The sequence below is a fragment of the Sander lucioperca genome, chromosome 10 (assembly GCF_008315115.2).
Source record: "Sander lucioperca isolate FBNREF2018 chromosome 10, SLUC_FBN_1.2, whole genome shotgun sequence".
NCBI classification, from domain to species: Eukaryota; Metazoa; Chordata; class Actinopteri; order Perciformes; family Percidae; genus Sander; species Sander lucioperca.
In genome coordinates, this window is record NC_050182.1 from 9998050 (window position 1) to 10010263 (window position 12214).

Consider the following 12214-nt stretch of genomic DNA (forward strand, 5'->3'; position numbering starts at 1 on the left):
CCCTCTACTGTGTGTTACCAACATTGTCTTCGAATAGGTTTACAAATTCAATAGTTTTATGTGACAATACATAAGCCACGGTCGTGTTAAAACGTGCAAGTTATTTCGTGCATAAACATTAATTTCAGAAACATTGCTACTTTATTAATGTTTGTCGTTGGTGCAGTAAAGGCAGCTGTCCGCCAGGGGTGGCTGTTTTGCGGTGAACGGGGTTTTCAGCTGTTTTCCGGTGACAGCAGAGGAATGACAACATCGACAGTCACGGCCCTTCTTCCATTCAAGCCGACTGCAAAACATCGACAAAAAGTAAGGGTTTCTCACATATCAACATCTCTTCCTCGCACACAAGTTATTTTTATTTGTGGACAGTAAAAACAATACCCAGGAAGCAAGCCAATTTGTTTATTGTAACCCATTCTTAGCTATGTTTTCACAAGCTAAGTTAGCTTACCTAGCCCTCAAGCTAACGTCAGTTTCTGCATTACACCTGCGTAGTTTGACAGTTTTGAAAGTCTACCAGGTGAGTCGCTCTCTTCTCCCGGACTATAACGTTGTAATAACTCCCCTGACGAATTAATAAAGCCAAATGTGGCTTACCTAAAGCTGAGTTAGTGTGGAACTATCTTGTGTTGGACTGTTAACTTTATTGTGGTGTTGTGGACTGTGTTGCCAAATGTATTATTAATGCTCGCCTGTCTGCTCTGCTGTGTTGTTCAATGCAGGAATCAGTCTGCCATTGGACCTCGGAGTCTGTCTTTGTGTTTGGGGAATTTATTCTTTATGTACCACTGGGAGCAGGAGCAGCATGGCAGATGACAAGGACGTGTTGAGAGACGTGTGGTTCGGCCGGATCCCCACCTGCTTCATTCTGAACCAGGATGAGGTTACTGAGAGAGAGGCCGAGCCCTACTATGTAAGTGCAGTTGCTCTCTGACTTCGCAGAACCACACATCCTGAGGCCAGACCTAACTTTTGCCTGCCACTCACGTTAAGACACTCACCTCCATGCTTCCTGGAAGCCCCATCTGAGCCTACAGCTCTGTATTTCACATCAGTATGTAAGGATGAACACAGAGACATACCAGATGACTTCATGTTTAGCATATCACAAAACACTGTGTCCAGTATTTTTCATCAGCAGATGAAAAGTTACTTCTACTGAGAAAATATACTATAAATGTTATCAATCAATCAATCAATTTGAATTGTCACTTGCGCCTAGAAGTTTCTCCTGAGCTTTAATTCCTAAATTCTGGCCTGGTGTGTCCGCTACCTTCTACTCGACCTCAACATGGAGAAAAGGCTGTTACTTGAGTCGTTTGGATCTTTTATGATTCTCCTACCCATTTTCTTGCAACGCCTGGTGTAAAAAATCCTTTAGGCATGGTAGGACACAATCTATTGTATGTTCAGCCGAACAGCCCCCTATTTGCAGGGCCTTGCCATCCTGTTTGTTCCTGTTACTGTACCAGGCAGTGATGTTCCCTGTCAGGACGCTCTCAGTGATATATTTTAGGGGATACCCGGATCATTGTTAATTGATTTATTACACTATTGCTCTCAATGCACACTGTCTTTGTCAGTCTGGTAGCTGCTCATATTGAATAGTGGCCAACTGGCTGGAAGAGAAAGAGGCTTTTCACTCAAGGCTCCTGCTTTAAGTCAATACCCGCACAAACAATACTCAGTTGTACTTTAAGAGCTGTAGCCTCTAAAGCTACGGTCAGACCAGAAAAAGCGATCGTCTGCGAGTGTGTTTTTTTTTTGGTGCATTACAGGGTGTTTGAAGCACACTGTAGCTTATGCGCACCTCAAAAATGTAAGATACATGTTGGAAGCTACATAAATCCCATGCGGAGACTGAAAAAACTAAAGACAACACAGAGCAAGTTGAAGATTTTGCCTCAGCATTTAGCACAGCCACTTCCACTGCAAATCTCTGCTTGCAGCTCTCTACCACAGCGATGTAAGCACTTTGCCAATGAATGATAGCATGTCAATAGTCTCTTTTTACGTAATACTTGATCATTCATATCTTTTTCTCTCCTCTTGGCTGTCTCAGCTGTTGTTACCCAGGGTGAGCTACTTGACTCTGGTTACAGACAAGGTGAAGAAACACTTCCACAAAGTGGTGAGGACCGATGACGTGGAGGAGATGTGGTTGGAGTACGAGGGGACGCCACTGAAATGGTGAGAGAACGGTAGTTAGATGAACTGGTTTTGCTAGTTCTCTCAGGGGAAAGGTTGGGTATGTGTGAATGCATATTGTTTTTGAGTTGGTACATTGGTGAAAATGTTACCTTGTGTCTTTGGTCGTATTGTTTGGTGGTATGTATGCCAAATACATGTAAGAAGAGCAGGTAAGTGTCATTTTATTTATCAGATCTCATTCTCTTATCATGAATATAATTTTTTTTTAATGTGTCCTGTTCTTGTAGAAATGTACTCCCACAACTAGCACCATCAGCAGTAACCTGGCTCATAGTTGTGTGTTGTGTTTGTGCGTCAGCTTGAAAATAAATATAATTTCTATTTCCCCAAATGTTTAAACTCATTTTCATGAGACTTTTAATACTCTCCACCTTGTTTGTGTACCTTGTTGTACTGCCTCAAGTACAAACATCCGCAATCTCCAACAAATGCCATACACAGTCAGAATCACACAAGGTTATAATCGTTAACGAAAACGAACGAAATAACGAAAACTAGGTGGGAAAAAACATTGTCGTTAACTGAAATAAAAATAAAAACGAGGAATTACAAAAAAACGATAACTAAACTAAAACTGTAATGTCTGTTTGCAAAACTAACTAAAATAAAATTAAATTATCGAGTAAATGTCCTTAGTTTTCGTCTTTGTTGATGTCTTTCATAGAGCAAATAAGGTTATATCTTTCTGACCATGACATTTCCCGACATGTATAGTTTCCGACTGGGAACCCAGAAATCCCGACATTCCACATCAAATTGAACACAACATAGTCCATGCCCCTCGCCTGGCATCATAGCGTTACCGAAAGTCGGAAGAAAGCGGCACCTATTTGATTATGACTGTGTCAGATAAAAGCAAGTGCCTTGCAGTGGAAGGTGGTGAAATATATGGATAATTTATTACAGGGAAAAATCCCACGAATTTGAAAGTACATTTGAGAAGCGCACACACAGAGATCAGCAGTACAGCCAGTTAACAGCCAGCAGGCACAAAGTTCAGCCACAAGGTGTCAGTATTGCAACACAGATGATGAAGAGCCTGGTCTACAGTACTGTAGCATCACACTACCAGTAGTCTATATCCTTGACGTTCCAGTTCCGGGATTGCTCCGGTGCTGCAGGAAATTTTGCCGGATGCATGTATTTTCCGTTTCTTTCCGCTTTCTTTGTGTTGGACTTTTAAATTTGGTGGATTTATGAGGACTATTTTTGACTGCTCTTCAGATCTCTGCAGGGTAAATTGAGACAGCTAGCCAGACTACCTGTCGAATCTGAGTTTTCTCTCGCACAAATATTTTGCAGTGGTTCTGTGGGGAGTTTAGCGCCGCCCATGGCGATTGTGATTGGTTTAAAGAAATGCCATTAGACCAGAGCACGTTTTCCTCCCATCCCCGAATGCTATGTTGAGTAGCCAGACCCTCCTTCAGCGCGCTTTGGAGGGAGGGTCTGGCAAAGCGAGACTACACTTCCAGTAACTTGAGAAAAATACATTAAAAAAAAAAATAACAAACATATGTCAGTGTTGATATTCATTCAGTTGGATGTTTCATCCACTCAAATGTGACGTTCTGCTGTTTTTCTTTTCTTATTGTTAATTGCAAATTATTATTCATTGTAAATGTAACACATTTGGTTTGGTTAGACAAACGTACCATTTTTAAGACATTATTTTAAGGTCTGGTAACCTGTAATGGGAGTTAGTTAGTTAGTTTTGACATTTCGTAAATTACAGATTTCGTACAAATGACTAATGGCGCTTAACCACTGCTAGTAGCAGCTCGGCTCGGCTCGACTCGACTCGACCGCGGTGCCCCGTCCTCATTTTTCCATTGCAGATTTATGCTGCGTTCATGCCACCTGGGAATAACAGGGACCGCCCCCCGTGATTACGTTGTTTTTCCGACTGCCAGCGTTCACATGGTCGGGATCATGGGATTATGCGCTTTTGAGCACTCTCATTGGAATGTACGGGGCTTCCCGCCGAACACTGTATCCAGTTCTCTTAATACATCCATGGTCGGGATGCGTGTTCTTCTTCTTCTGTTATATTGCCGTTTGGCATAACAACTTGTTGCATGACTGCCACCAACGGTTGGCCGTAGCCTAGGGCATCAGGTGTGTGAAAACATGGAGGCCACAATAATTTGCTGCTGTTTTCTTATGCGAGCATACAAACAGCACATCGTCAGGTGTTTGTGTTATCTGCAGGACAACGAACGGGAAAGGACACGGATAATGTGTTTTTTTTTTTTTTTATACATAGGCCTATTTATGAATAATTTGAAACATGTTATGTCTGTGTATGTTTCTCAGCAGAGGCGTTTGTCCACAGTAAATAAGTTTATTGTCATTGAAATATGTTCAGTGAACCAAATTCGCCTCCATCAAACGTCAGTTGTCAACAACGCGTCACCAACTGGGAAACTCGGTTAGCAAAATCCAGCCCGAGTTTCCCACCTCTGATTCCCACAGGAAAGGATGTGAATGATGACGTTTTCACTCGGAAACATGTTTTTCCGATGTCTATGAACGCAGCAATAGTACTGCCTCATGTGTGACGCGAGCGCGGCACGTCACCTTTTGGTATCGCCTCAGTTCGCTTGGAACCTCGACGGAGGTGAAACCAAAAAAAAAATGTACCTGTTGGCAGGTACCAGGGACTTTTTTCATCATGGAAAACCAAAAAAGGCGAGTAGAGTCGAGCTGAGTCAAGCAGGTTCCATGTCATGGAAAAACATCATAACATTGTTAGTGAGTGTGATTGACCATGACAATACACTCATCTGATTTGAGGCTGTGATAAGAAAAGCATTGAATCACTGTTGACTCAAACACAGGAAGTGACAAATCAAAATGTTGGAGTGAAATGTAAACTGACCCCCGAAGTTTACACACAGCATCCAGAGAAACAAACATCGAAAGATAACAAAAACTGACGTCAATTTTGTCTGCTGCTCATTATAAGACCCTTAATCATTTCAAGACCGTTGCTACAAAATGTTTTTTTTTTTTAATTTTAGTTCACATTGTTTTGAAAACAGATCCACAGTGTTTAGAAGTAAAACATTTCATATGGATGTCGTATGATGTTGTTGTCAGTCCCTAAATGGCTGATAAAACAGGCGATGCATCTGGGCAGTCACACTTGTACTGTAAGTAACATGATTTCCTGGTTCCAGGCACTATCCAATTGGAGTTCTGTTTGACCTCCATGCGTCCAACACTGTCTTACCCTGGAGCATCACTGTGCACTTTAAGGTAAAAGTCAACCTGTGTGTGTGTGTGTGTTCATGTACAGTATCCAAAATACTGTATCTGTCTTTATATTCTATATGTAAATTGTATGTATTTTGTGTTAAACTGTATTCTAAACTTAAAAAATAAATACAAATAAAATAACCAAAACAGAGTAGAAACAAGACTGAAAATTGGACATTATATCACGTACATTATCACGTGAATACAAATACAACTCCATTAAATGGTAATGTTGCTTTGTGTCTGCTACAGTGGATGTGTGAATAAACCGTTGTTTGTCAGCCAGCTTGTTGTGAAGCTCTTCCTCCCCTCTAGTGGCAAAAAAAAAAAAAAAACAAAAAAAAAAAACACAGAGAAAGCAGCTTAAAATAAAATGTTTCTCTTGTGCATGTGTCAGAATTTTCCAGATCGTGACCTGCTCCACTGTCCGTCCAACTCTGTGATCGAGGCTCACTTCATGTCTAGCATCAAGGAGGCCGACGCTCTGAAGCACAAGAGCCAAGTCGTCAACGACATGCAGAAGAAAGACCACAAACAGCTGTGGATGGGCCTGCAGAACGGTGAGACACACACACACACACACACACACACACACACACACACACACACACACACACACACACACACACACACACACACACACACATATTTCAAAGAAGAAAGACCACAAGCAGCTGTTGGGGAAGTCACACACATTGACTCATTAACACTTAGATGCACATAAGTTGTCTCCCTGTAGCTTGCAGACTTACGCAGATTCACGCATGCTTGCACACACACACACACACACACACACACACACACACACACACACACACACACACACACACACACACACACACACACACACACTTTGTGCAATCATATTTAATGTCATTAGCTAGCACACGCAAATAGTTTTTATAATTGAAAAGAGACAAAGAATACATCCAAATAGACTTCACTTCCTTCCTTGTTCACACACACACACACACACACACACACACACACACACACACACACACACACACACACACACACACACACATCCACACATCTGCCTTTATTCTGATAGCAGTCTTTGAAGCCTCAACTTCCAAAAGGTCTCCCACCTAAAAACACCCACCAGCTTCCCTTTCCACCCATCTGTCCAGACAGGTTGATTTCTTATTGGCTGTTGGTTGTGATTGCAGTGGTTTTGTGTAGGTGAAGCTGGGGCAGTGGGGCTGAAGCATTGGTAGCTTGTGATGTGGCAGTAGGAGCTGGGGGGGTCGGGGGTGTGTGGGATGGATGCCCAAGTTTGGGGTTTGAGCTTGTCTTTGAAAAGCAACACTCAATGCGTGGTGTGAGATTCTTGGAATCTCTGCGGGTCAAATTGATCAAAGACGGCAACGATAAACACTTTGGTCACCAGTCACTGCGCTCTGGGTCACTTAGTTATAAATGTGTCACCTTGTTTTGATCTATAATTGTCATGCTTCTCCTCCTTTTGAGTTGGTCATTATTAGCACACAGTAACTCTAGTTTCTGTTAAATGATGTTATTTATAGGTTTACAACTCACAATTATTTTCAATAATTTCATTTAGTCTATTAAATGTTAAAATTGTGAAAGAATGCTCATCAGTTCAGTTTGCCTTCAGATGTCTTCTTTTTTGGGTCCAAACTATGGAGCAAAAAAATTTATTCAATTTAAAATGATGTTAAATGGAAAAAAGCAGCATGTCTTTACTTATGATAAGCTGGAACCTGCAAATATTTGACATTTTTGCTTTATTAAATAACTCAAACAATATTCCATTTTACAGTTACATTAGATTCATTTTCTGTCGATCGACAAACTCCTTTATTATTTACTATTTTTGTTGTAGTTATTATAAATATATTAAATGATGGACTAAAGTTTCTTCTTTTTTGAACCCTGATGAAGACCTACCCAGATCAAAGCCACTTGTTTCAAAAATGTATTATCCATTGTTTAAAGAACAAGCCACGTAACAGACATGCTTTTATTATAATGCCAACAGCACTCCTACATAGTTGACACACATTGTTATTACACTGTATTTGTCTTTTGCGTTTGCTGCTCTTATATTAAGACAGAAAACAGTATTTGTGCTGTTATTTTTTACATGAATTACGTTCTTACACATTTATTATCTCTTTAGTTCTTTAGTTAGTTACGGCATTTTCTCCAGATGTTAAGCTGCTGTTTGTGAAAGTAAAGATAAATAGGTAGATAGATAAGATACTCAGTTCACAACAAAGTTGACAGGAAAGTCAACTTAATGCAGTGCAATGCAAATTGTGGCCAGGAAACGAACTGGAGATAATTTGTGCTTAGTACTTAATTGTCATGCAAATGTCAAAACTGTGCAAGTGTTGCTGAGAATGTTTTGAACAGGTTTGCAGACAAACCCACAAAACTTCAGCTGCTTATCTCTCTTCTACTTTCCCCCTGAAACTAATAGAGAGAGCAATGGCACAGCTTAATACAAGAAAGGAAAACATGTTCATTTAGGAGACTAATGGTTGATTCTGTGAACTGTTTTGGAAAGTTCAGGGTGTGGTTCACGCTGTCAAACTATCTGTAACTACATTACACACAGAAACGGAGAATACCTATGAACTAATCGAACACAAGGAGTTGGTCTCACCTTTTGCACATGAAAGTGAGAGGTGAAACCTTTTCGAAACCAAAACTTTCACGTCCAAAAGAGACCAGAAACAGAGAGAGAAACGGGGATGGCTCGTACTTTCATCCAGTTGAGAGAAAACAGAAATGTTTTCAGAAGGTTTATGTGAAAGCGAGAGGTGAGGGAGATGTAGGTTTTGAAACCAGCACATGCTGGGTGGAATCATTTTTGATGATGAACGGCCGTCCTTAAACCATAGGACCAAGGTTGAAGTTCCTGTGTTAGTAAGTTAGTAAGGACACTGACACAAAGGGGCCTATCTTGCACCTGGCGCAGCGCAAAGCCCGACGCAAGTGTCTTTGCTAGTTTAACCCCCAATTTCCACCAACTGCGGAACGGCTGCGGATCCGCTCCGGAACTGCGACGGAGTCAATTTAAAGTCAATGTGTGTATTTTCACTGATTTCGTCCCAGCTCCGGCGGTCCCCAGCCCTCCGGAGCAGATACGCAGAGTTTCTATTTTTGCCGGACGCCGGAGAGCTCCGCAGCAATTCAGCACAGGGCAGATAGTGCGGGACAGGAAGTCGAGCACAGAAGCAAAATAAAACATCCGGTTCATTTTCAAAATAAAATACACCGTGCTCACGGCGGATCACATTTCCCTGCACTACACCTTGAAAACGTCATAATGGGCGGAGACAGGCCTGAAGTCGGAATGGAAACAAACTGTTGTTGGTTTTGTGGTTCTGTCTATAGAACCTACATCCTGTTATGTCGCGCGATCATACGTGAATTCGTGAGATCTCGTGGGTCCTCGTGACTTCAGCTGTCAGTCATGGCCGCAGCCGTTCCGAAACAAATCCGGACCTGGTGGGTATTGAAGGACGGCGGAACACGGAGCCAACACGGAGCCGTTCCGCAGTTGGTGGAAATCCGCCATAAGACCGACGCAGTTGTCAATTTCCCGTCCAGCACCCAAGTCGTTTAAATAGCCAAAGGGCGTGCTGGTCTTACACGGAGGTGTGTTCAGGTGAATTCTGGGCGTATTGCTATCTTGAGGCTGGGGAGAGTGATCGCACCATTGACCAACAAAAACCTGGTCTAAAGTCAATAGCGCAGCATTTCATTGTTATTTTAACAGCAAATTAGTAAAATGCGCCTAGGCTCGTGCACAGCGCGCGCACACTATGCTTGTTACACACACAGGGAAGCGCAGCAGCACACAAACATGCAAAAGAGTACAAATAAAAACATTACGGTGCAAATCCGCCATCATAATAGCGATGTGCCAAGGTACAAACTCGCTTTTAAAGGGAACGGGAGATGACAACTCTGATTGGTTTATTGCATGTTACGCCCAAAACACACCTATGAATTAATGAAGACACTAAGTACAACCCTTTTGAACCATGCGCCCGGCGCACGGACCCTTTTTTCCGCCGTCAAACTAGCAAAAGTTGATTTGGACGCGCCCTAAACGCATCTGCGCCAGGCACTTCACCCGTGCGCTTAGATCGTTAAAATAGGGCCCTAAGAATCAAAGAATAGGTAAACAAGACAACAAATCGTTCAGCACTTCACGGCTTTTGATACACAGTGCTATAAACACATTTCCGTTGGTACCAATGATCATCACATTGAGGTGAAAGCATCACATAAGTTATGTGGAAGATAAGCTAAATATCGTTTGTGTCTCTAGTCTTCTATTACTTATAAAGGGAGAATCCAATTGACAGATGACAGTGTTAAAATGCAGCCATTTTCCAGACTGCAAAAAGGAAGGATTTTGAAGATACTATCAAATCAACATATCTAATCATTGGGACATTTTACAATTGCTGACCTGTGTGTTTGTGTTGTCATAGATAAGTTTGACCAGTTCTGGGCCATGAACAGGAAGCTGATGGAATATCCCACCGAGGAGGGAGGCTTCAGATACATCCCCTTCAGGATATACCAGGTAACACACAGCCACACACACAGCCATACACACACACACACACACACACACACACACACACACACACACACACACACACACACACACACACACACACACACACACACACACACACACACACACACACACACCAACCAACACAACTTTAAGTTTTCTCCTTCCACAATGATTTTATAACTTCATTTTTAGTTTAGCCCGTAAATTTTGAGTCTTTGACTCTGGAAAGTACAGTTGAAGTTTCCCGTCAGTCCAGTAGATGTAGCCAGATGACTGTCTGATGCTGCCTCAGCAGGGAATTCACCTCCAACCAGACACTGGCTCATTTTGTCTAGTGAGTTACTATACTCTCTACAGACAACAGTCTAACCCAGGTCATCATTCCTGTTCAGCTTATGAACCACGATGGGTACATTTTGCCTCTCCTTGGCACCCATCCACCCACCCACCCACCCACACACACACACACACACACACACACACACACACACACACACACACACACACACCTGCAGACAAAATATCAGTAATAAACATTTCATCATTTCAGTCAGTTTTCCACATTGTGCAACTGCGGAGTCATGTTATGTAACATCTCAGTTCATGCAGAAAAACAACCTACTGTGTGTTAATACCTGCCAAAACTAACACCCATCTTGAAACATTAGTCAGCTATTTTATTTAAAGGTAATTCCTAGTTCTGTACATGTAGAGAAAGCCATAGATTAACCAAGCTTGATAGTCTAATCAGACTCGCTTTTTCGATGCCAATCTTTCAATTTCCGCCTAATGTTTAAGTGAAACATTCAGAGAAACATTCATTATGTATATTTGCTTGTAAATGCTGCTCATAACTTCACTGTTTTACAGCTGATTTTTTTGTTCTTGTGACTTCTGATACAATAATCAGTCTCTAAATAACAAAGGCCAAGAAAAAAACGTGTTGGACCCCGGTTTGCCCAGGTTATTCATCGGTTCCTGTACATTTGATACTTGTGACTCTCCCTTTGTTTGTGTAATTCCACTGAGCCAATGAGGAGCCGATGGGTAAGCCTCAGGACTCTGTCCGGGATGAGGAGGCGTAGGCAGACAAGTGGCCTCAGGTCGGGTGTTTCCGCCTACACTGCTTTTATCCTGACTCAGGTGAAAATTCCCTTTTGGAGGACAAAATGTAAGAAGCGGGGATGAATAAGCAACTGATTCTAGCCTGGAAAACATTAGCGAGCCAGACAGCGGGGGAAAAGTGCCACGCTTTGACTCAAGTGTTGGGGGGTTTCTATGCAGATTAGGAAAGGCTGGTAAGGTGTGGAGGAATAATTTGACAACTTCCAGGGTTTGGAACAGTTCTTGAATTGCACAGAATGACAAAGTTGTCGTTTTTTCCAACAAAATTTGGCATTGTGAAGGAAAAATCTGAAGCAACAGTGTAATTAAACACAATTTAAAGTCATTTTAATTCTACTGGACACTGTCAATGTCTCGTCCAATCCAGTCAAGGAAATAGAGATTTGGAAAACATCTGGATCTTTGCAACAAAAACATGTTGACAGTCTGCTTGGAGTCTAGTGGCTCAATGTGCGTGCATTTAGCCTTGATCTCAAATCACAGCAAACAGAAATGCCTCCTTACTGTCACTGAGTCGTGTTAAGGAATTAAACGTAAAGGACCTGTCAAGACAAGTTTAGAAAGTTTAGAAAAATAATGTAAGAAAATGAAGCAGAGCAGAAAATAGATCTGGCTTTAAATGATAGAGGAGTGTCATCTTGTGAAATAGAAAGAGATTTGTAGATGTTAGGAACAGAACAGGACTTCAGTGTAATGGTTAGTTGCAAGAGTGAACACTCCTATTTTTCTGTCATCATATCTGCTGTGACTGCTGGTAATTTCCAACTGTGATGATTTATCATTGAGTGTGTCAAGTTTTTAATGAGACCTGCTTGGCTCCACATAATGGCTGCATTTACATTTTGTGCAACAACGGGGGCGGGAGTACAGCTGTCAATCACTGTCAGCGCTGAGTGTTTTGCATCAAATTTCACAAACTCACAACTGCTTTTGTTTTTACTTTCACATCTTCAGCGTAAATAAACCATTTTACACTAAGACAAAAACATTCTTGTGTTTGGTTATAAAACACAACTCTTTAAAGTGGCAGACTGAAACATGCAGTCTCAC

At 41.7% G+C, this 12214-nt stretch overlaps 1 protein-coding gene across 2 annotated transcripts in view; it reads left to right on the plus strand.

The window, feature by feature from the left end:
• Positions 1–178: 178 nt before the first annotated feature.
• atg5 (ATG5 autophagy related 5 homolog (S. cerevisiae)) overlaps positions 179–12214 on the plus strand; it is a 43855-nt gene continuing 31819 nt past the window's right edge. The window contains exons 1-6 of one of the 2 annotated variants that reach the window (XM_031298483.2): positions 179–306; positions 723–913; positions 2063–2190; positions 5391–5469; positions 5867–6029; positions 9948–10042. In XM_031298483.2, coding sequence (XP_031154343.1) covers positions 806–913; positions 2063–2190; positions 5391–5469; positions 5867–6029; positions 9948–10042 — 573 coding nt within the window. In that variant the 5' untranslated portion in view covers positions 179–306; positions 723–805. Of the gene's footprint in view, positions 307–501; positions 521–722; positions 914–2062; positions 2191–5390; positions 5470–5866; positions 6030–9947; positions 10043–12214 lie in introns of those variants that run through there. The other variant, XM_036006049.1, reaches the window with a different exon arrangement.